The sequence below is a fragment of the Mus caroli genome, unplaced genomic scaffold (assembly GCF_978045245.1).
Source record: "Mus caroli unplaced genomic scaffold, Mus_caroli_1 scaffold_6, whole genome shotgun sequence".
Classification (NCBI taxonomy): domain Eukaryota; kingdom Metazoa; phylum Chordata; class Mammalia; order Rodentia; family Muridae; genus Mus; species Mus caroli.
This window is the reverse complement of record NW_028227261.1, coordinates 20,924,146-20,947,174: the sequence shown is the minus strand read 5'-3', so window position 1 is coordinate 20,947,174 and position 23,029 is coordinate 20,924,146. Positions and strand designations below refer to the sequence as shown.

At 53.3% G+C, this 23,029-nt stretch overlaps 1 protein-coding gene across 4 annotated transcripts in view; it reads right to left on the bottom strand.

Annotated features, from left to right (window-relative positions):
• The window catches only part of Ephb2 (EPH receptor B2), a 182,268-nt gene extending 160,768 nt beyond the window's left edge, over nucleotides 1-21,500 (bottom strand). For all 4 annotated transcript variants that reach the window (XM_021159261.3, XM_021159263.3, XM_029476643.2 and 1 more), the window contains exon 1: nucleotides 21,316-21,500. In XM_021159261.3, coding sequence (XP_021014920.1) covers nucleotides 21,316-21,376 — 61 coding nt within the window. In that variant the 5' untranslated portion in view covers nucleotides 21,377-21,500. The remainder of the gene's footprint in view (nucleotides 1-21,315) is intronic.
• Nucleotides 21,501-23,029: the final 1,529 nt, after the last annotated feature.

Sequence of the window (23,029 nt, the reverse complement as noted above, 5' to 3'; positions counted from 1 at the left end):
CCTCTGGATACTGCAGAGCTACACATGTGCCAGTGGGTGCCCAAGGCCTCTGGCTGCAAATTAGAAAATCAAGAGGGGTCCCCTCAGTATTTACCGGCTGGGCAAAATAAGAGCCTCCAAAAGGGAGGTACAAAAGTCAACTCTAAAATCCAATTATAATAAACAAATGTCCAGAAAGAAAAAGTAAAGGGTCCATGAGATGGCTCAGTTGGAAAAGAGGCTTGCTGCCAAACCTGATGTCCTGAGTTTGACCCCTAGGTTCCACAGTGGAAAGAAAGACCTGACTCGCACAAGTCCTCTCACATGCTGTGGGACATGAACAGTCACCAAACACACAAACGCAGATAGACAGACAGACAAGCACGCACGCACACACACACAAACACACATGCTTGCATGCATGCACACACAAACATAAACACATATTTTCTAAAGCCCAATTGTGTCTGTATGCTTGTGTGCATGTATGTGCGCACACGGTGGGGCGTGGAATAAAATGAGGTCATATGGAGATGCACTATTTTTATTTCAACAAGGCATTTTAAAAATACTCTTAATTATATGAAGATGGGGGAAAGGTTGGCTCAAAAATTAGAGAGCACTGCTACAGTTGCCCTCTGGCCCCCCACACCCATCTTAAACCCTGCCGTCCCTACCACACCCTCCTTAGCCCCCTCACCTTTCCCAGGCCCCCCACTGCTCTTTACATCCACCCCCACCCTTGGGAGGCAACTGGCCCACACATGTGGGTAGAAGGGAGCCAGACTCTGCCAGGCCCCTCCCTCCAAGCGCTTTCCAGGGTTCTTGGTTCCTCTAATAGCCCTGGGAAGCAGTGGGCTGAGCAGAGAGAAGCAGCAGCCCAAGAGGCCAGAGAGACAGTGGAGCCCTTCCACTAGAGGGCGCTGTCTCCTGGGGTGGCTGCTGCAGAGCTCTGCTGAGATCCCTGGGTGGCTGACCTAAGACTGCTGCTGGAACGGAAGTCGGGACAAACTCCTCATGGTATAGACCAGGGGATTACCTAAGGCATTCCCAGGGCTGCTGCTGGGCCCTTTCTCTACACAATGGGAGTTTGTTTTTGTGTTTTGCATTTTAGAGATAAGGAAATGGAGTTCTAAGCTGGGAAAGTCATTTGTCAGGTCCAGTCACATAGGACATGACTAGGTGGGTGGCTTGGGACCTGTCCGCAGCTCTCCTCCAATACAGCCGGTTCGTTCCAGGAGGAAAAGGCTTGTGCAAAGTCACCATGATTCCTGACAGAGCCAGGGCCCAGGGCGCTCCTCACCCTCTATCTGCCCTTGTCTCCCTCTGGATGGTTAGGAGGACACTGAAGTCACAAGTTCATTGATGTCAGGTCCATTAGTAAGTTACTACTTTATGTCAGAAACAAAATGTCAAGTTTATGTCCATGACAACAGAAGCTGCCCTAGCTGTGCCACAGGAAAGCATAAGGTACCACCCGCCTCTGTCCGAAACTTGAAGAAGGCCAACACTGTCAGGTTCCTTCCACCACCTACTATAATGGTTCCTCCCCCACCCCCACCCACCCACACTCTGTTCCCCTCCCTACCCTGACTTTCTGAGCACAGGTTAGGTCCAGGCACCTCCTAATGCCTTCCAGAGTGGCTATCAACTCACTCACAGAAGGAACCAGTGCAGCCTGGCCCCGCCTCTCAATCACCTGCCGCTAGCCCCTTACTCTCTGCCTCCTTGCAGACTCCTGCCAACAGGGACTTAGCTCAGGCTATCCCTCTACCTGGCATACCCTCCCGGCACTCATAAACTCATAAGATTCCCTCCTCCTCCTCCTCCTCTTTCTCCTCCTTCTCTTTCTTTTCTCCTATAGACTTTGCTCTGCCCATGAAACACCTCTCCACTCAGCTGCCCTCATCTCCCATCCTCTGCTTCTCCACCTATATTTTCAGCACTTTCTACGACACTCGTCATCAGACTGGCCCTGGAAAATAAAGTTCAATAGAGCATCAGGCTAGCCCACAGCGTGCCCAGTGTCAGACTGCTAACTCTCTCAGAGGCCAGCAAGGCCAGGCACTGCACATCAGAGCATCCAGTGGCAGTAGGGGAAAGCCCCGGCTGCCGGTCCATCAGGTCTCAATTCATATGTGCCGTCTGTGCCGTCTGCATCCCTTCCCCTCCCTGAGCACCAAGGCTTCTTCTGTCTGCATGGGAGAGGCGCTGCCCCAGTGGACCCTCCTCCCAGGGGCTGTGCATAGCCGCAGCCCTTGATGCCGGCTCCACCTCAGCTCCCCCACCCCCCACCCTGGGGTTTGGCCCTGTGCCAAGCCCCTGCAGACTTCAATACCAGTCTGTTCAATTAAAGGGAGATGACGGATGTCACAGCACTCTGCCAACTGTCACCCTGAAGAACAAACAGAAGCGGATCCCCCTTTCACAGAGCAGAGAACTGCCTTCACTCATTCATTCTTCCCACTGACACATATTAAATGAACACCTACTATGGGCCTGACCCATAGTAGGCCTGGGGAATCCAGTGGTCGGCAGTGTAATCACCTCTGCTTTTGCATTATGGTAGGATGGAGAAAATGCTGATTAAATACATGGGTTAACTTAAAATTAGGATTTTGACAAATGCTGCTTATGAAACCGAGTGGGGGAGGAAGACAGTGGAGCACGGATGAGGAACAGCCAGACAATGAGAGAAGCAGTATTCCAGATGCAAGGATCAGCCAGTGCAAAGGTCCTGTGGTGGGGAAAACCTAGAGAGTAAGAGATCAAAAGGCCAGAGTGGCTACAACTGCCATGTGCGCAGCAGCCAGAAAACACTCAGCCTCTGAGTCCCGGGAATGGATGACCCCATCTCCAATGCAGCAGGGAGCCATGGGATGTTTGAGGGAAACGGCATGTTTGGATTCTGAGTCCAATCCTGAACCACACTCCACTAACAGGTCTGTGTGACTCTGGGTAGCTGTGCTTCAGGTTACAGGCATGAGTCTCCCATTTGGATGTTTTGAGGCCAAGGGTCACCTCTCTCCCCCTGTAGTCTCCCCCACCCCTCACCAGGTAACAATGTCCACTACCTTCAAAACTGGAGCTCCCCACACTGTCTGTGCACGTCCTGTGGCTGCGGGCTACTCTGCCAGCCAAGGTCTACCCAACAGCCTAGCTGTCACAGAGAATTTAAAGGGGGCCCAGGATTCCAGGCACCTTGGTGCAACTCCCCCTGTGATCCTGACCGGGAGGCATTACCCCGAGTGAGCACATTATCACGATGTGTAATTTCTGGAATAAACACAGCTGTGTTTGTTTCTCCGCGTGCGCAGCAGACAGAATGGCAGATTGATGGGCCGCGTGCAGCTGGAGCCTCGCACCTTGGGACGGCCATGCACTGCAGGGGAACCGAGAGGGTGCTGCTCTGTCCAGGGCCTCCACACACCATCATACAGGTGATCCCCTCAAGGGGCCAACTCAAGGCCTCTGGGGAAGACAGTAGGAGGATGACAGCAGAGGCAGAAACTGGGATGTTGGTCCCCTGGGGATGGGTGGGTCCCAATAGTAGGGAGAGTCAGTCGTGAACAGGTTCCCTAGTGTGAGAGTCTACAGGGATGAACCTCAACTGACCCAGACTAGCCTAAAGCTTTTCATGGGGATAACATGATAAGAGCTGGGACACCCTCTGTCACAGCCTCTTTGAGCCAGGCCCCGCAGCAGACCCCCAAGGATGCCCAATGCATCATCCACTCAGGTCTTCAGTAGCCTGTCCAATCACATGGGCTCCCTAGTCCCGGGTGCTGTGATCATGAGTGAGGTTCAGGTGTCCTCATTATGGCTGTTTCCTCACTAGCAATGTGACTAGAGCAGTATTCTCAACCTGTGGGTCACGACCCATTTCCACAGGGGTCACGTCTCAGAAGACCATCTGCACGTCAGATGTTTACATAACAGCAGTAAAACTACAGCTATGAAGTATGCAATGAAATGATTTTATGGTTGGCGTGGTAGGGGTCACCATGCCACGAGGAACTGTGTTAAGGGGTCACAGGATTAGAATGTTTAAGAACCACTGGACTGGTGGACTAAGCATGATCCCGCAAGTGACACCTTGGTACAGGGACAGGAGGCCTGGAGCTGACAAATGACAGACACTCCCTTCTCCCTCAGTACATACTGAATGGACAACTGCTACATCCCAGGCAAGTGCTGAAGTGCTGGTAGTGTGTGTGTGTGTGAGTGTGTGTATGTGTGTGTGTGTGTGAGTGTGTGTGTGTGTGTGTGAGAGTGTGTGTGTGTGTGAGAGTGTGTGTGAGTGAGTGTGTGAGTGTGTGTGTGAGTGTGTGTGTGTGTGTGTGAGTGTGTGTGTGTGTGAGTGTGTGTGAGAGTGTGTGTGTGTGAGTGTGTGTGTGTGTGTGTGAGTGTGTGTGTGTGTGAGTGTGTGTGTGTGTGTGTGTGTGTGTGTGTGTGTGTGTGTGTTGAAGCAAAGTCTCACATATCCCAGGCTGGTCTCAAACTTGCCTGGCTCCAGCTTCTACTTACAGAGTTCTGGCATTACAGATGTGTGCTCACTAGTTTATCTGGTGCTAGAGATGGAACAGCATCACTGGGAAAAGAGATGGAGATGGGGTAGAGCAGTTGGGACTACGGCAGAGAACAGGTCACTTGGGGCAGCGGCCTGCCTAGTTTTTCTTCTTTCTTTCTTTCTTTCTTTCTTTCTTTCTTTCTTTCTTTCTTTCTTTCTTTCTTTCTTTCTTTCTTTCCTTCCTTCCTCCTTTCCTTTCCTTTCCTTTCCTTTCCTTTCCTTTCCTTTCCTTCCCCTTCCCTTCCCTTCCCTTCCCTTCCCTTCCCTTCCCTTCCCTTCCCTTCCCTTCCCTTCCCTTCCCTTCCCTTCCCCCCTTCCCTTCCCTTCCCTTCCCTTCCCTTCCCTTCCCTTCCCTTCCCTTCCCTTCCCTTCCCTTCCCTTCCCTTCCCTTCCCTTCCCTTCCCTTCCCTTCCCTTCCCTTCCCTTCCCTTCCCTTCCCTTCCCTTCCCTTCCCTTCCCTTCCCTTCCCTTCCCTTCCCTTCCCTTCCCTTCCCTTCCCTTCCCTTCCCCTTCCTTCCTTCCTTCCTTCCTTCCTTCCTTCCTTCCTTCCTTCGTTCGTGCATGGTAGCAAGCCCTCTACTAACCAAGCTAGCCTCCAGCCTGAAGTTTATACACAGGAAGGAGTAAATTGAGTCTTACTTTTGTCGTGATTACTGGACCCATTTCACAGCAAGCTGAATCAAGGTTCAGAGAGATTAAGTGCTCATATCGCCCCCCCCCCCGCCCTTTCTCCTTCTATGTCGCCTCATACCAAAAAGACTAGAGGCAGATGAAAAAAAAAATCCATCTAAGATCCTACCAGGAGAAAAGGGGAGCCACCAATTTTTGAGTGTTGTCACCCCAAATAGGTCCCAGCACGCCACAGGTTTTGCATGACCTCAGGCAGACAGCAGTTTGGGCCTCTGTTTCCCTACATTTGGACACTCTGAATTCTGGAATAAATCTCAGGTTGTTCTGACTCTGTGGAAGACCTGGACTAAGCAAGGTGCCAGGAACCTTTCTCTGGCTGGCAGGAAATGCCACTGGTGTGAGGAGCTGGGGGGCTCAGGGGTGGGGATGGGGTAGAGAACTAGAGGTCTGGGCAGGAGAGTGAGGGCTGGAATGCTGCCCCAGCCGATTTGCTCTCTGCCCTGGTCCTGCCTGTTCTGCACCACCTCTCTCTCCCGCTGATGGACACAGTGGCTGGCAGGCGCACAGGGTCTTGTTTAATGGGGCTGTACCTGGGCTCTCCACCCTGAGCCACATCACCTGCTCCCTGCTCCGGATGTCTTTTGTCACCCTTCTCTTGCTTCGAAGATCAACTACAGCCTGTCACTCAAGGCCACTTACCTTGCTCACACCTCTGCCGTCTCTGTTCCATTTCACACCCCCTTCCAGCTACAGTGGCATCCATCCACAAAGCAGCCTCCTTCCAGCTTCTGGGCCTTTGTTTAGGCCGTTCCCTCCACTAAGAATGTCTTTCATTCCGCTTGAATGCTTTCTCCCACAGCACAGGCTGGAAGACACTTCTCTGTAGCACACTCCATTACACACACACACACACACACACACTCTCACACACACACTCACACACACTCATACACACACACACTCACACACACACACACACTCACACACACACTCACACACACACACACACACGATTTTTGGTTTCTTTTTTTGTTTGTTTAAGACATTTACATATACATAATAAGATATCTTAAGGACAGGCCTCAAGTCCAGACAGGAAGATGACTTTTATTTCATATATACCTTCTATACACAGCGTGATGCTGGGTGTGCTCCTACACACCCGTAATCCCTGCACACAGGTAGTGGAGGCAAGAGGATCAAGAGTTCAAGACCAGCTTCAGCTATGCAGAAAATGTGAGGCTAGCCTGCACTGGGTGAGAATCTGGGGCTGGGGAGCTGGCCCAGTGGATAAAGTGTAGGTTGTGCGAGCAGGAAAACCCAAGTTTGGATCCCCAGCACCCTCAGAAAATAAAGCCAGGAGTTGGTGGTGCATGCCTGTAACCCCAACACTGGATGTGGAGACAGAAGAAACTCAGGGCATACTGCCCAGCCAACCGACCAGCTCTAGGTTCAGCCAGGGGCTCCACTTCAAAAAAGAAGGTAGAGAGAGAGAGAGAGAGGAAGACACCCACACAGCACTGACTCCTGGCTACCGCGTGTGCACTGGAAGACAAATGCACCTGCATACAGATGTGATGTGAGCGTACATACACACAACATCACACCAAAACAAACAAAAAAAGAGACAAAATGAAATAAAACCCCAAACATCATCAAACAACAACAACCCAGAACGAGCCCAAAGGTCATTTTACGTGATGTTGTTAGTGTGCTGACATTTCCGTTTTGACGTGTTCGTGGGAGTGTGTATGCATGTGGATTCACAGGCATGTGTGCATCTGTAGGTCAGAGGTTGAAGGCTGGCATCTTTGATTACTTTTCACCTTATATATGGAGGAAGGGACTCTCATTTGAACTCCTGGTTCACTGCTTTGGCTAGTCTCACTAGCTAGCTTGATCTTGCCATCCTGTATCCGGCTCCCAAGTGTGAGGATCACGCTTTAGACTCAATTACATGAATTCTGGGCTCCGAAACTCTGGTCCTCAGGCCTCAGGGATGTACCCACTGAGCCATCTCCCCAGCCCTACTGGCCTCAGTGTGCCTGAGTTTTGACTGTGACATATCACATGGCATCAGATTGGGAATTTCCTGCTTTGAGGGCTCATACTGATCGAATCCTTTTGGGTTTCAGGTTTTTCACATCAGAGAAGCTCGACCTGTTTAAGACAGTTACCTCGGGTGTCCGGAGACATCTGAACTTGCATCTGTTTTAATCTGCCCTAGGAGTTAAGGGGCTGTTATCAGGGTCAATGAGGATAGCGCCAGCTCATCCAGAGGCTGCTCTGATATTACTAATGAAGGAGGAGAAGAAAAGAGAAGAGAAGGAAAAGAGGTGATGGAGAGGGAGGAAGAGGAAGCAGGTTTTGACCATCTCCGCTGGGATGTAGCTCTGATAGCCAATGTCATTTTGTTTAATTTCTCACAAGGTCCCCTGGCATCTCAGAGGCCTTTAATGGAGAGCGATGGACAGACAAATGATTGGATGGATGGAGAGGAGAAAAGGATGAAGGAAGGAAGGATGCATAGACAGATGGACAGAAAGAGTCTGGAGGAAACTGAACGAAGCCCCAGCGGCCGGCAGCATAGGCTTCTACGACCAGATGCTCAGTCTGTCCCCAGCTGCTGCGCCTCTCCCTGGCTGTGAGCTCCCAAATTGAAGCCAACATCAGTCTGAGCATAGGTTGGAGAAAGTGGAAGCTTGGGACGGCTGATCCCTGGGGAGTCTCAGCTCTTCCCCCACCTGTCACCGGCTCTAAAAGCAGCAGCCCCTGACAGCAGGAAGACATCTCTAAAAGCATGAGCCAAGTCGGCGGGCAAATAGGATTTACTCCACAGATAATCACTTGGGGGCAACTTCTCCGGAACTCCTCAGTGTAGAAACTTTGGCAAACCCAATCGATGGCTCAGAGGATTTTTCTAAACCTGGGGTGTCTGCTATTTGCCAACCTGGTTGGGAGCCAGAAACAGAAGAATGGGAAAATATAATAGTCCAGATACCAAAGGGAATTTCAGGGAGGAAGGGCTCCCAGGTTCTTATTCATTCTTTGGTTCATTTATCCACCTGTCTATCCAAAACATGCAAATGCTTGCCTCTTTCTATCTGTCCATCCATCCATCCATCCATCCATCCATCCATCCATCCATCCATCCCATCTATCTACCCAGCCAGCCAGCCAGCCACACAGCTATCCATTCATCCATTATCAATTCTATCCACCTATCCATTCATCTGTACATCACACCTATTTATCCATCTACCTATCCACTCATCCACCCATCTATCTCTCCCATCTGTTCGGTCATCCACCTATCCATTGGTCTATCCATCCACCACTCACATACCCACCCACGAGTCTACTCATCTACCGATTCATTTAACCATCAGCCTGTCCGTCATTTGCCCAACCATCAGATCCATGTAGCTGCCCATTCATTCATCCTCTGTCCATCCAGCCACTCATCCGTCCAACCATCAGCCAGCTGTCAACTGCTCAGCCCACTGCTCCTCTATACGCCATTCAACCGTCACAGCTGGGCATCTCCCACTATGGCTGGGTGGAAGTGGGCATGCTGACCCCTTATATGGCTGATACAATCTGAGAAATATAATAGAGTTACATGCAAGGTACCACGGTGGACACAAAGGCTACTACCACAGGCAGAGGGCAATCCGCTCCAGACAGGAGGAGATACACAAGCTTAATAGGTGGCTGGAAGATGCCAGAGCAAGAAGGGGGTGGGGTGCAGGCAGGATGCAATAGGAAACAACACTGTAGGCGCCACAAGTTTAGTGTGGGGATAAAATGGGTAAAAAGCCTTGGTAAGAGTAGCTCGGTGGTAGAGCACTTGCCTAGCAAGTATAAGACCCTGTTTCCACCCCAAAATAGAAACACACACACACACACACGCATGCACCTCTATCTAAAGAATATAACACAAAAGTCCTCCTGGTAGTTGATGTGGGCCACAGCTATATGGATGCTTCTAAAATATTTAAAAGTGGGGCTTGAAAGATGGCTCAGTGGTTAAGAGCACTGGCTGCTGCTCTTCCAGAGGTCCCAGGTTCAAATCCCAGCACCGACAAAGCAGCTCACAACTCTCTGTAATCCAGCTCTAAGTGACTTGACACTCTTACATGGACAAATATGCAGGCAAAACACCAATGCACATAAAATAACAAAGAAATCATTCTGGAATACTTAAAAGTGAAGATGTCCGTCCTTCCATCTATCTTGCAGCTTGTGAGTCTGGGTCCAGCTCCACCATCCCTGACCAAAATCCAAGAGTGAGTAATAACCTTCTTTAAGCCTAATTTCTTCTTTTTTTCAAGACAGGGTTTCTCTGTGTAGCCCTGGCTGTCCTGGAACTCACTCTGTAGACCAGGCTGGCCTCGAACTCAGAAATCCTCCTGCCTCTGCCTCCCAAGTGCTGGGATTAAAGACGTGTGCCACTACTGGAAGTACTTTTTATTATTACATGTACTTTATGTATGTATGAGTGTGCATACTTGTGCATGTGCACACGCATTCCACTGCTCATGAGTGAAGGGCAAAGGGTGATTTGTGAGAACTGACTCCCTCTCTCCACCAAGTGGGCACAGAGACCAAACTCCCATAGTCAGGCTTAGCAGCAGGTGTTCTGAACCACTCAGCCCATCTCAATGACCCTCTCCAGGCTGATCTCAAACATACAGCAATTCCCCTGCCCCAGACTCCTCGGGGTTTGCAGGTATGAGAGCAATCATGCCCAATTTCACTGTTCAATCTATAGGATGTAACAGTACCTATAAGCTATAACAACGCTGGCCTTAACAGCTTCCTTTCTGTACCTATATCCTCAGTAAAGCCAAACTGCTTCTGTTATTACTGTTACTGTTCAAAACCAAGCAGAGAAACTGAGATGACGCAAGGTTTGGAAAAATGGAGACTTTTCTCTTCTACTTCCCTGTTAGCACCTGGAGCAGGGGCTCTCACACCCATTTATGGGGGAAAAAAACCCTAATACTAAAGAGGTTCAACCAGGTGGGGATTTAACTCAGTGCAGAGTGTCTGCCGAACATGCACGAACCCTTGGGTTTGATGTCCCATACTGCACAAACTAAGTGTGCTGGTGCACACCCAAAAATCCCAGCACTTAGGAGGTAGAGGTAGGAGGATCAGAAACTCAAAGTCATCTTGGCAACCCAGTGAGTTCCAGGCCGGTTCATCTTCAGTGACAGAGCGGACAAGTAGAGAAGCCAGGAAAGGAATTCCTCTCTGCCTTTTTCTCAAAGAGCAGGCTCTTGCCTGGACCTCCTGGATCCCCTAGACCCAGGCCAGGGGTCTTGCCTCATCTGGCTCCTGAAGGGACTAGTCCGAGGGTGTCCCAAGTGCTGGGGGCTCCTCAGCTGCTCAGAAGTGTTCCCTTTCCACTGTTTGCCCGTAGCCACGGGAGCTGCCATCTGAGGCTGTGAGTCGTGACAGCTGATGCTGACGGGCACAAGCAAGAGGATGTCACAGCCAGGGCCCTGACTCGAGCAGACTCCCTGGGCCCCCAGCTTTTTGTGGGTTCCAAAAGGGCCCTTTGGGCTCTGGCAGAGCTGTTCCCAGGCCCTGCCTCCCAGGAGAGGCGGAGAAGGCCCATTCAGGAGGGTCGAGTCCCACTGTGCTCTAAGCCGCTTTCGGCCCCACTTACACATTTCAGATGCTTTTTGTCCTTCCGGCTTCCCATGGACTCGGGCCAAGTGACAAGTTGGTGCTGCGGACATATGTCGTCGCCATAATGGGAATGTTGACCTCACGCTCTCCCTGCTGGGGACAGGCAGCTTGCACCCCGCCCCTGTGCTTGGCAGCTTCTGCTCTCCGGCACACACACACACACACACACTCACACACACACACACACACACACACACACACACACACGCATAGGACTCCTATACGCAGTCCCAATACCCAGTGCGTTCATGGGCCTGCCACCGCGTCTTGGCACTTACAGTGCCCAGAACTGGCCTCACACTTCAGGTGTGCCTATGCTTTTGGACTCTCTGAGGAGTCACCTCCTCCAGGTGCGGCGAAGACAGCTCGGTCTGCCCAGTGCTTGCCGTGCAAGCATAAAGACCATAGATTCACGTACCGTGAACATGGTTAGGTGCGACAGTTTCCCCATAAACACACAAACTTAGCAAATCATAAGCTTCTGCCCTGAGCCCCAACTCCCATAGGGGAAAAAATGGGTCAGGGGTGAATGGCACCTGCCATCTTTAGACAGGGCTTGTGCTCTCTCTTGGGTATCACCGTCCTTCCGACTTGAACTGTCCACGCTAGATCACAAGTCAGGCCAGTTGCTGGGTCTGGGGTCTCTAACCAGGACCCTTGTGATTTATTATCTGTGTGACTTCAAACTTGATCTCCCATTTAGGCAGCAGATAGGAGCCATATTTCTTGCTTGTCATAAATTTAACACATAAAATCCCACTAATGCGTTGCCTGGCCCACTCTCCAATGGGCCTCTGCGGATGATGCCAGCGAGGTTCCTCTACCCACGCATGTCACCTGTGCCACAAAAGTAGATTTTCCAACAACCACGGAATCATACCCAAACCTTTCCCATCCCCCCCTTGCCTCTCTCAGCAGGTGGCAGTCCCCTGGCCACAACAAGAATGACAGCCACAGTCACACCTCAGATGCTTTTTAAGTTGACTGAAGAATACAGCTGCTTTTTTTTTTTGACACAGATTATCACAGGTAGCTGAAATTATGACTCCTGGGGAAACTGAGGCCCAAGCAAAGCCACCTATCCCAGGACCTAATCTCAAATTCCATGTGACCAGCCCAAGACCTCTTTCTTTGACCTCAAACCTCACAACAGGTCTTGAATAAGTTTGTCCCTGGCTGCCCTCACTAGTATAGAGGTTCCTGAGTTTACACCTGTCAGGAACTAACTTGGGCATGAGTCACAAGGTGACAGAGAGACCCTGCCTGCTCAGGGCAGATTCACTGGAAAGGTACAGAGAGAAAGTGCTGGGGTGGAGTGGAGAGAGTCACAGGCAGGGATCGGGCCTTCTGGCTTCCTGCTGCCTCCATCCATGGGCTACCCACAACATGGAATAAAACTGTCTGTAGAGTGGTGGCCTAAAGGCCCTTATCCCAGTGAACGAACACAAGGCCCGTTTGTTTCCTTGGCAGCCTAGATCAAAATCCAGAGCAAAGGGTAACCCAGAGCATATAGAGAGATGTACCAGAGATGGCGTGAGATGAGAGAAAGCCCAGAACCCTGAGCATCTCCTCCAACGTATGCTTTGGTGAAGAAGCAATTAGTCCATTAAAGGGCAGGTCAAGTCTCTGACAAGAAAGGGGCGTCTCCTTAAGGCCTGAATAGAAAATGAGACCATGGGTCTCCTCCCTTCTTGGGAGCCTGATGAAGGAGTCTGGGATGAATCTGAGCTGGCTTTGGGACTGGTGTTAACTGGTCCTACATTTCAAGAAGTCTTACACGGAGACTGAGAATGGTGGAGCCTGCTTGTGATCTCAGCAGGTGGGAGGCTGAGGCAGGAGGATTGTCACAAACAGGAAGCTAGCCTGGGCTACAGAATGAGACCTGGTCTCAGAAAATCCAAGCTACTGAAGATGACTCAGTGTGTAACAGAGTTTCCCACACCAGCCTCATTAGATAGATCCCCAGGTCCTTTGGTGGAAAGTGAGACCCCACTTCTCTGACCTCCACAATCATGCCATGACACATACATGCCCACACTCACATACAATAATTAACATATATGTACATATGCGTACATAATCTTATTTATGTTTTTACTAAAACCACAAGTCTCTTCCCCGGCCCCCTTTGGTTTTTCAAGACAGGGTTTCTCTGTGTAGCCCTGGCTGTCCTGGAACTCACTCTGTAGACCAGGCTGGCCTTGAACTCAGAAATCCGCCTGCCTCTGCCTCCCGAGTGCTGGGATTAAAGGCATACACCACTGCTGCCTGGCAAAACCACAAGTGTTACATGGGCACGTAGGTCAGTAGTAAGTAAAACACTTGCCTAGCAGGCATGAAACCTTGGTGTAGCCTCAGCACGGCAGACAAAGAAAGGAAGGAAAAGTCTGAGGCTCTGCCTTGTCCTCTGGAAGAGAGAAACACTGAGGAGTGAGGGGTCCAGCCCTCCAGCTGTCCGCAAGGCCACGCTGGCATGTCCAGTCTCACTGACTGAGCCCCCTTCTCCACAAGGGTCCTGGCAGACACTGTTGAAGCACAATCCCTCCCACAGCCACAAACCTGCTGGAGAAGAAGTCCTAAGTTGTCCTTCTCAGAGCTAGAAACTATAGAGGCGTTTGTTACCCAGCAGCAGGCCACAGATGTCCTTCGGTGGTGTTCTCCCGGACCGGTGTCCAGTACCTGCAGCATCCTGACCCATGTCATAGAAGAGGCAATCAAGGCCCAGGAGACCTTTAGGTTCTGTTTTTAGGTCCGCACAGAGTCTGGGCCAGACTCAAGGGTCCATTTGATTCTGCAGAGTTGGGAGGGCAATACCAATATATGCTATAAGGTGGTGGCTAGTCACCCAGTACTCGGGGACTCTGAGGAGGTGCCTGTGAATCAGCCATGTGACGACGTGGGCCTGGGTAGCCAGACTGACTTTTGGAGAAGCCAGAATCAGGAATTTTTCTATAGCACACTATCTTTCTAACTGTTGGCTAAACAGTCAATGGGAATGGAGACTTCTGGGATCTGTGGAGAGGCCTCAGTTACAGCAAGCCACTGACCTTGGACGGGTACATTTTTTTCCCCTTAGGCCTCAGTTTCTCCAATCTCTGAAGTGGACTCATTAGCTCCTGCCCACTTGGAGGGTGACCATGGCACACACAGAACTCATGATCCTCCAGTTTTCTCAGAAGCCCTCTTATGACAACTTCATAGTCTCCGATCTCGGCAGAGGCACTCCCCCTTCGTCCCCACAATACACAGCGTTAACACCCGATTTGTCTAACTTACAACAACATTATTCCGACCATTATGACAGAGATTGCGTTTTTATGGCAGGTTTGTGAGTTCCAGAACACTCTCCTCTATATTATCTCAGGATGCTGACAGAGTTGGAGGCTGGACAGCTGCCTCAGAGACCCTAGTCAGAGCCAAGCCTGCCTGAGAGCGCAAAACCCTGTTCCAGAAGCAGTTGGAGAGGACAGGTTCCCCCTGACCCAGTGCCACTCACACCCAGTTGGCCCCGACCTTGCCATTCCCTGGGTGTCCCCAGGACTGTCAGTTTCTGAGTTTTCTTTCCCCCATCTGTCAAATGGATGTGGCCACATGGCCACTGTGAACCTGTAGGACATACAGACAGGCTCAGCCAGGTCTGCAGACAATCACGGCCATCGGCACCTTTCGTGGCAGGAAATGGAAACCAGGCAGGCACTGGGCCAAAAGTGGGGTGTGACCATGGAGAATCTGGGGAGTTCTTAGGGGGTGTCAAATGGGGCAAGGGCTTTGAGGAAATTGGGAGGGGGTGAGGGGGAAGGTTAAACTAGGGCAAAGCCTTTGAGGAAACCCCTCAAAGACAGGCTGAGGGGCCTCTTACCCTCAGCAAGAATAAGTAAAACCCAGCTCTAGAACACTCAGGCCTTACCTGTCTTGGCTGTTCCCCTGCAGGGAAGGGCAGGGCAGGGGAGAGCTGAGACTGAGGACCTAGTGAAACAACACCCACGTTCTGCTACTCTGAGCCCAGCTGCTGACTGGGATCCAGAGGCTGCAGCTTTGTAATGTTTATTCACACCCGAGGCTCACTCAAGCTCACCGGCTTCTCCAGGGAGGGTATTGGTTCCCACAGCCATCTCAAGAGTATGGAACTAAAACTCAGAGAGGATAAGCAACCGCCCTTAAGGACACACAGGAAGGGAGAGTGTGACTCTATATGTCATTCTGTGCACACGTACATGCGTGTTTGAACATACGTTGGCTGCTTAAGAGGACAGGAGGGAAGGGACCTGGGGCTATGCAGGACAGGGGGAGAGGGTACTCACATCTCATTTATGCCACCAAATGAAACTGGGCATGGCTGAGTGTCAGGTTACTCTGCTGCTAGGGACCTGCACTCTGGCTCTCCCAGTGCCTCCCAGCAGACCCTGTCTGCCCCTAACAAAGGAGGAAACTGAGGCTGAGTTTCCTGCTGGCTTAAGACCACAGAGTAGGAAAGGTTACCCTCTTCGAAGGGTGTACCTACTCCCGGGGCATAGAGGGGGTGGGTGGGAGGAAGGGGGAGCAGGTGGCTCCGGGATGCTCACCTAATGAGGCCCAGGCTTCAGTGGCCTCAGCAAGCCCCAGGTGACACAGGAGTTCCCCTCCCCCACCTTCCGGAAGGCAGCTGCTTTAAAAAAGCCCTAAAACCCTTTCAAGGCCTTATCAGCCTTGCCTCCTTGATGCCAATCAGGAAGCTTCCAGGTGCTGCACCAAGGGCCACCCCACCCCTCGGAGCTGAACAAACATTCCTCCCTCCCACTCTCCAGCCCGCCCGGCCAGCCTCCTAGCCTCCTCCTATTCGGCAGCCACCAGGAGGTGCCGGGAGGTAGGCACGGGGCCCTGATGCATATCACTTCCCAGACGCCTGGTGGTCCTTTTCCTCTCCCAGGAGTCCCCGGCTGTATCTCAGGTCACTGGGGACAAGTGTTACTACCAGAAGGGTTTTTAAAATACAGATTCCCCCACCTTGCTCCCCACTCACAAAACTGACAGAGGCCAGGACACACAGATCAGCAACTCTAACCTCATCTACACCCTTTAACCTGAACAGTAGCCCAGCTCCTCCCCCTTCCCGTCCACCACCTCCCCCCCCCGCCCCGCCCCTTCTAGGCCTAAGCCTTCAGTCACTCATCAGCTCCACCCTCCTGGCTCCTCCCACCCTTCCTGAGGGGGTCTTTCTCTGTACAAGGAGCTTGCTCCACCAAAGCTCACAGGTGAACTGTGGGCGGGCAGAGTTGACAGGAGCTTGGGCTGAGGATCCTTAAAGATGCCCAGAGGAGACTGGGAATGTGACTCAGTTCCTGGCGAGCATGCTTACCTATCATGCAAAAGGCCCTGGATTCAATCCTTCGCACCCCATAAAACCTGCGTGATGGCGCACAACTGTAATCCCAGCAACTGGGAGATAGAGGCGGGAGGACCAAGAGTTCAAGGTCTTTCTTGGCTACAGAGCCAGTTTGAGACTAGCATGAGTGCCCAGAGAACATGTCCAGGACACTTCAATCAAGGGGTCAAAGACAGCAAGGACAACCTCCAGGAGGCACTGGAGGAGGCACTGTTGAAAAGACTTCAGAGGTAGGGAGAATCCTGAGAGCTGTGGTACCTCCCAAGCCAGGGTTTTATGACAGGCTCAGAGGGACCAGAGTGCAGAGCTATAGGTAGTCTGAGACCCAGAGGGCATCCCCCACTGTCCTAGATAGAGACTTCTGAATCCATTCATATGTAGAGCCCTGTCCCAGGGCTAGGGGAGCAAGTCACCTGTGGAATGAAGCCAGGACAGAGGACTGAGCCAGACCACCACTACTAAGTAAGTAGGCAGGCACATCCCAGCCCAATCATCACAGACTACACCTACAGGCAAGCCAAGGAAAGGAGCCATGGACCCAAACCAGCCTCCCCTCTATGCTGAGTGTTTGTCAAGCGAACCATAGGAGATGAAGTCCAGAGAATATGAGTATCTTGTTGCACACCACACAGCTTGCTGTGCTCCCATTTGAACCCAGATCCGTGCCTCCAGAAGACTCTTTCTACTTGTATTTCTACGAAGTCAGCAGGCCCTGTTCTCTCCCACAGCCAGGCTCTATTCCCCACGCACCACCTGCCCCTGGAGATGGATGGACAGATGGATGGGTGAGTGAATGAGTGAGTGGTGGATGGATGTAGGGAGGGCAATAATGAAGGTAGATAGACAGGGGATAGAGAGATGGACAGATAGACGCATGGAGGGGTGGATGAGAGAAGGGGCCATCTGATAAGAACTCTCAGATGCTGGGGTTTAAAGTGAAGTCTTGCTTTCCTTGACTAAGATATACACAAAAGCTACCTCCTCTGAAGTGAGAAAGAGCAAAAACAATTGCACCCAGGAAACAACTGCAAATTTACCCCATATTCACCAAGGCTCGGAGCAGGTAAAGCTCCCAGCCCTTATCAGAAAGGGTCCATGTGGCCTTTTGGCTAAAATGTTCTGTCCCACATACTCAAAACACTTCCTTCCAGCCCTGTTTGAGCCATCCCCAGATTTTCCCTCTCCAGGAAGGCTCCCTTGGTTTCCTCAGTCCTTTCCCTCCCATGCTCGTCCCAGGCCCACTCACTGAGCACTGTATCCATTGACTGTGCGGTAGCTGACCACGCACTTGTCCTTGAGTATCATAGCTCTGCACACTGGGATGCTAGGGCCAAGGCAGCAGCTTGAGTCACTGGCTCCTGAGGTTCATGGTCCAGAGGGCCAGGCACCATGAAACAAGGAAACCAATATGGTTGTTACAAAGTCAAAAGAAGCTGGTAAGATACAAAGTATCAAAAGGCCTCTTGGAAAGTATAGTGTTTGAGTTATGTACCACAACTCTGGACTTTCAAAAGGTCCAGGGAGTCTGCGCCTTCAAGGAACTCAGAGTCCAGATTGGCCTTCCTTTGCAGGACCAAGTCTGGATATTCTCAGCATCCCCCATCACTGAAGTCATCCATCTTCCCAAACACAAATCTGGCTAGGTCCCTCAATAAACAAGCTCAAAAACCTTCAATGGCTCCCTCTCCACTTCCCTCAGCATCTTAACCTTCCACCCCAGCCTTTCTGCATCTGCCTGGTCTTCCTTCTAAGTCTTGGCTCCCACTAGTGTCCTCGGGGCACACTCCCTTAGGTCACACCCAAGGAAATGCCAGATCATCGGGCTCCCGGGTCTTTCCATATGCTGCTAGCTTGCCTGGCAACATTTTTCCTCTTCCTCACAGTCCCAAAGTCAACTGCCTCAACTCTGAAGAGACCAATCTGTGTAAAAAAAAAAAAAACACCCAAACCCGCCAGGTGGCTAAGAAAGTTCATTGCCGGGAGAGTGGGGAGTGAGAAAATGAACCCCAGCATAGAGCCATAAAAAAGGAAACAACCCTTTTCCAGCCCAAACTGCACCCCCAGGTGGCCCTCAACTTCCTCCTGGCAGCACTAGGGGACACACTTCACACATTCGCTCTTGCCAACGATTTTCTCTGTTAGCCTGTCCCCTGTCTCCTTGCAGGCCCCAGGGTCCAGCACCAGCCAGCCAAAAAGGAAGCACCATCAATATTTGGAAAGCAAACGAAGGGCTGTGAAGGGGAGAGACCTCTGCCTTTACATTCCATCTAGTAGTGAGTCGGCCACCATCCTCTGTCAGATGTGTCCCTGGGCCCAGCTCCAGATGTTCAACACTTTGCTTTTCCTGGAGGGGGTCTTGTGGTTTGGGCGAGACATTATGCTCACCATTCTTGCCGGGGGTGGGGGGAACCACTCCCCAGCGTGCGCACGCACACACATACGTGCACATACACACGTGCACCTCATCTCCTCGCAAGCATTCCACAGTCTGGAGCTGGAAATCCTTAGGCTGTAATGCTCAGGGCAGCCCCGTGATGGGCTAGGAGACAGAGCAAGCTGGAAGAGAAAGGAAGGCAGGCAGTGGTGGTCTTATGGCTCTGGATGCTGGAGGCCAGGGCTGTCCTCCCTGGTCTCTGGCCTCCATACTGTCCCACAGACGGGGCTGCATCTCAGAGCATCCAATGTGCCCCAGATATGCTATAGGCTGTACCACCTATACTCTTCCTTTCCAGGACAAAGGCATACCCAATTCTTACAGTTGGATTATCTCTCCATCCACTATTCAGTAGGATGTTTACAATCACACCGGTGAGACAGTCACTGTGATCACCTTAAGTGACAGAGGAGAAAAAAGAGGCTTGGAGAAAGGATTTAGGGATGGCTGGTATAAAGATGGAATCCACAGAGAATAGCCAGAGGCCCTACCTAGGGAAACTGAGGCTCCTACAGAGAAGGAGCCTTCTGCCCCAGTGTCCCGAGAGAATTACAAACAGTCCCCTGGGGTCTACATCATACCATCTCTCAGTCCAATATGAGCTAATCATGATGAATTAAATTCTCCAGAATCCTCCTACTCCTGCCCCCAAACGGGCAACCATCCTGTCTTGTGACATCAGCTGTCAACCAGCTCTGTGTCCAGGGCCAGGGCCCAGCCAGGCCACGCCCCCCCCCCCCAGATTCTAACCACCCACTTGCCAGAGCTGGACAGACGTGGCCCTTCCATCTACCCCACGGTAATTAAAAACACACTCGGGCCTTCTCAAACGCGCAAGAGAGGCCAATTTTCTTCCCCTCCAGCCCCACTGACTGCAACCTAAATAGCAATATTTATGCCAAGCTCCCCATAATACTGTAAACATCCCAACGTATAGCGGGCCAGCACATGAGTCATTTCCCCAAAGCCGGAGTAATAAGCGGTACACCAACCAGATCCCAGGGAGCTCCCCGCCAGCAGCCAGGCTCCAGGGCTGCCCTCCACACCCAGGGCCCGTGGCACCCTCAGTGCCCTGGCCACCCCACTCTGGGAAACCGCAGGCAGCCGCCAAATCCTGCAGGAGCCGGAGGACAGCTGCCTTGGTGCCAAACACTATGGCTGCCATCCAAGGACCCCCCTTCTCCTCCCCACTGCGGTCACTAAAATGCTCATTACTGGGAAAGAAACTAAGTTATAGCACGGGGTCCCCCACCATGCCTGGAGTGGCTGTGCCTGGAGCCCTCAAGGCTTCTTCACACCTCACCCCAAAGTGACCCAAGAATAGGGCACTCTGTGTCTCACCCCTCAAGCCCTCGGTGGCACACTCCTAGAACGAGTCACCTTCTTTAGGGGTAAGAAAGCCAGTTGTTTGAAAGACCTCAGACCCAGGGCCTATTTTTATCACCCAATGGCTAGGGCTGAGACAGGATTTTTCTGAACCCGCGGTTTCCCTATTTGCTAAAAACCAGTAAAAATTCGACCCATCTGGCTTCCCGGAAGACTTCTCTTGAAGGATTCAACACAGATTGTCGGCCGGCAAGCACTTTGCAAAGAAGGCTTCAAGTACCTTGTCAACCGTGTAGCACGCTGTAAACCACAGAGAGCAAAGTACTTCATAAACTGAAGCGACTGGCAAACTGTAGAGCACAGTACACGTGAGAACCATTATTAGGATTCACGCCTGGTCCTTCCAGCCCGGCCATTCCTGGTGGACACACCCAGACCCCCACTAACAACTTTCCCTCCAAAGCCAGCGAGCTGCGACCACCTGGCAGCCACTCCCGCCCCCGGGGGGTCGGGTGGTACCACAGCGCGAGGCCTCGGGGAGAGGCCCGGAGACCCAGGCCAAGGCCAACAACACATGGCAAAGCATCTGGTCGGGTCTCTGACGGCAGCTGGAGAGTTCTCGGGGCTCCAGACTCCACGCTGAGCTCTGTAGCCCTCGGGGCGGTGGCCCACGGAGGTACCCGGAGAACCCGGCGCGCAAGAGTGATGCCCATCGCCCCATCCCCCGCTCAGTCCTGCTGGGGAGGGGACCCCATTGTACGCCGCGAGCGACCGGGCGGGCACGGACGCGAGGGTGGGGGACACGCGCGCTTCGCTCCACTCCGCGGGTGCCCCTGCTCTTCGGGTGGCCCAGGCTGCATCCAAGGGGGCGCGGCCAGGGATCCCCAATCCTTGGCGCGGCCGCGGTGCCTCCCTCGGAACGCTCCCTGCCAAACTTTGCAGCACCCACTGCGCGCCGGGCCCGCGCCCCTGAGCTCGGTGCCGAGGCATTGCCGGGCTCTGCGGGGATGCGGGGACCTCGGTGGCGGGCGCGCAGTGGTAAGAGCCCCCAGCCCTGGGCGGCGCTCGCCCGGCTGGCTACAAAGCCTCGGCAAGATGGTCCCTTCGCCTCCTCCTGGCACAGTCAATCAGCGCCCGCCGCTCGCCCGGGCGCCCGCGGGGCCCCGCGTCCTCCCTAGCGGTGGCCGCCGGCCACACCTCCCCGCGGCCACCTGCGCCCCGCACCGGCCCCCGGGCAAACTTTGCGACCGCGGGGCCGAGTGAGGGGGCGACCCGGGGCCGAGGCGGCCGCTCCCCGCCCCCATCCCCGCTCACCTTCCACGGCGGCTAGCAGCGGCAGCAGCAGCAGCGCGGCCCCCAGCCTGCGCACGGCCATTGCTGCGCTGCCCGGAGCCTCCGGCCGCGGCGCCGCGGGGACCCCCGGGCTGGAGCGCGCGCCCCGGGCTCGGGGGGCCGGCGGGGAGCGGCGGGGCGCGGCGCACACACACACGAGCCGCCGCCGCCGCGCAGCCAGCAGAATGAGCCATCCAGCCCGGGCAGAACGGGGACCCGGGCTCCGCCAGCGCTGGGCACGGCCCACCTGAGCCGCGGGCGTGGGGGGAGCCGGGTTTGGACTGCCAATCCTGTGCCTCTGCCCGGTGCACCCACGAGTCGCACCACGCCCGAGTCATAATCTTCTAAATCTTTTGTGTCCCTTCGGATGGAGCAGCAACCGTGTTGGAGCATCGTGACCCCACGCACCCGGGTGTCCGGGACCCCGGAATCCCCCCCGCGCAGCAGTGGTCTCTCCCGGCGCTGTGGCTCCTCCAGATAAAGCAGCGATTTCAGCCCAAATGTTTCTCAATTTTTATTGAATGCTGCAAAGCCGAGATCGTCTGGCGCGGCTGACAGGAGCAGAGAGAGGGGACCCGGGGCGGGGGGGGGGGGGGCGGAGAGCGAGGAAGGGGCTGCCCAAACCGGGGGACTGGCCCTACCTGTCAGGACTGGGAGTGCCACCCCCTTGCCTGAGCCCTGCCACCCGCGTCCCTGCGGCTTCGAAAGGGACTGAACTGCAATGAATGGGGGGGGGGGGAAGAGGGGGGAGCTGGGAACAAAACAGGCGGCTTTCCCAGGCTCTAGGGTTGGGCTGGGGCCTCTGCCTGGGAGAGTGGGCCTTGGCGCTCGCCCGCGGGCCCGGGGTTCTCTCTGGCAGGGGTGGCGGGCCCTGGCAGGCAGACCCCGGGCCTTCCCTCCTCGCCTTGTTGTCTTGCGCGAGCCCACCGGCCCCTCCCCGCGGACCTTCCCAGCCGCACATTGTATTTCTCCTCTGTTGATCTGGTTCCCGGTGCAGTTTGCGCGCAGGGGTGTGGAGGAGGCCCGGGGGTGGGGGGTGCCTAGCGACAGCCCCTACTCCACCCCTCAGTGGAATGGACCTGTCTGGGCTGCTCGGTTTTGTGCATAGCTGTCCCTTCGGGGAGGACACAACCCCTTGTTCCATTTCTGCGGGCCCAGCCTGCTCTGACAGCCTTCATCACCATCATCATTAGCGGGCTTGCTGAGACCGGTGGTGGGAGGACTGGAGGGGATCCTGCGGGAACCACCCAGGCAGGGCCCCTAGCCTTTGGGACCCGCGCTCCTGAAAACACACTTAGCCAACAGCACTGGCCATGATCATTGCAGTGGGTGGAAGAGTGCTTTAGAGAGACAAGCTGTTAAAAGTCCAGTGCAGACCTCTCCAGTCTCTTTGTCCCACAAACTAGCAAAACGTCCCAGAGATGTCTTCCCTTCAAGGCTCATCAGACAGACTTTCCTGAGACACCAACTGAGGTTTGGAAATTTGGGGCACCTTTTGAAGCATTGAGAGTCCATCAGAAATGAACCTCAGCCTGGCAGGCCACCTGGAAGCGGTGGGCCTCAAAGGTTGCAAAGGAGGCAGAACAGAAGTGAGCCGGGGAGAATAAAAGAGAACAGGGAAGATCACCCTCTTTGCCAACACCTTCCACTCCATGTTGCCTGCAGACTCCTGCCTGGGGTAGAAGTTAATTGGGTG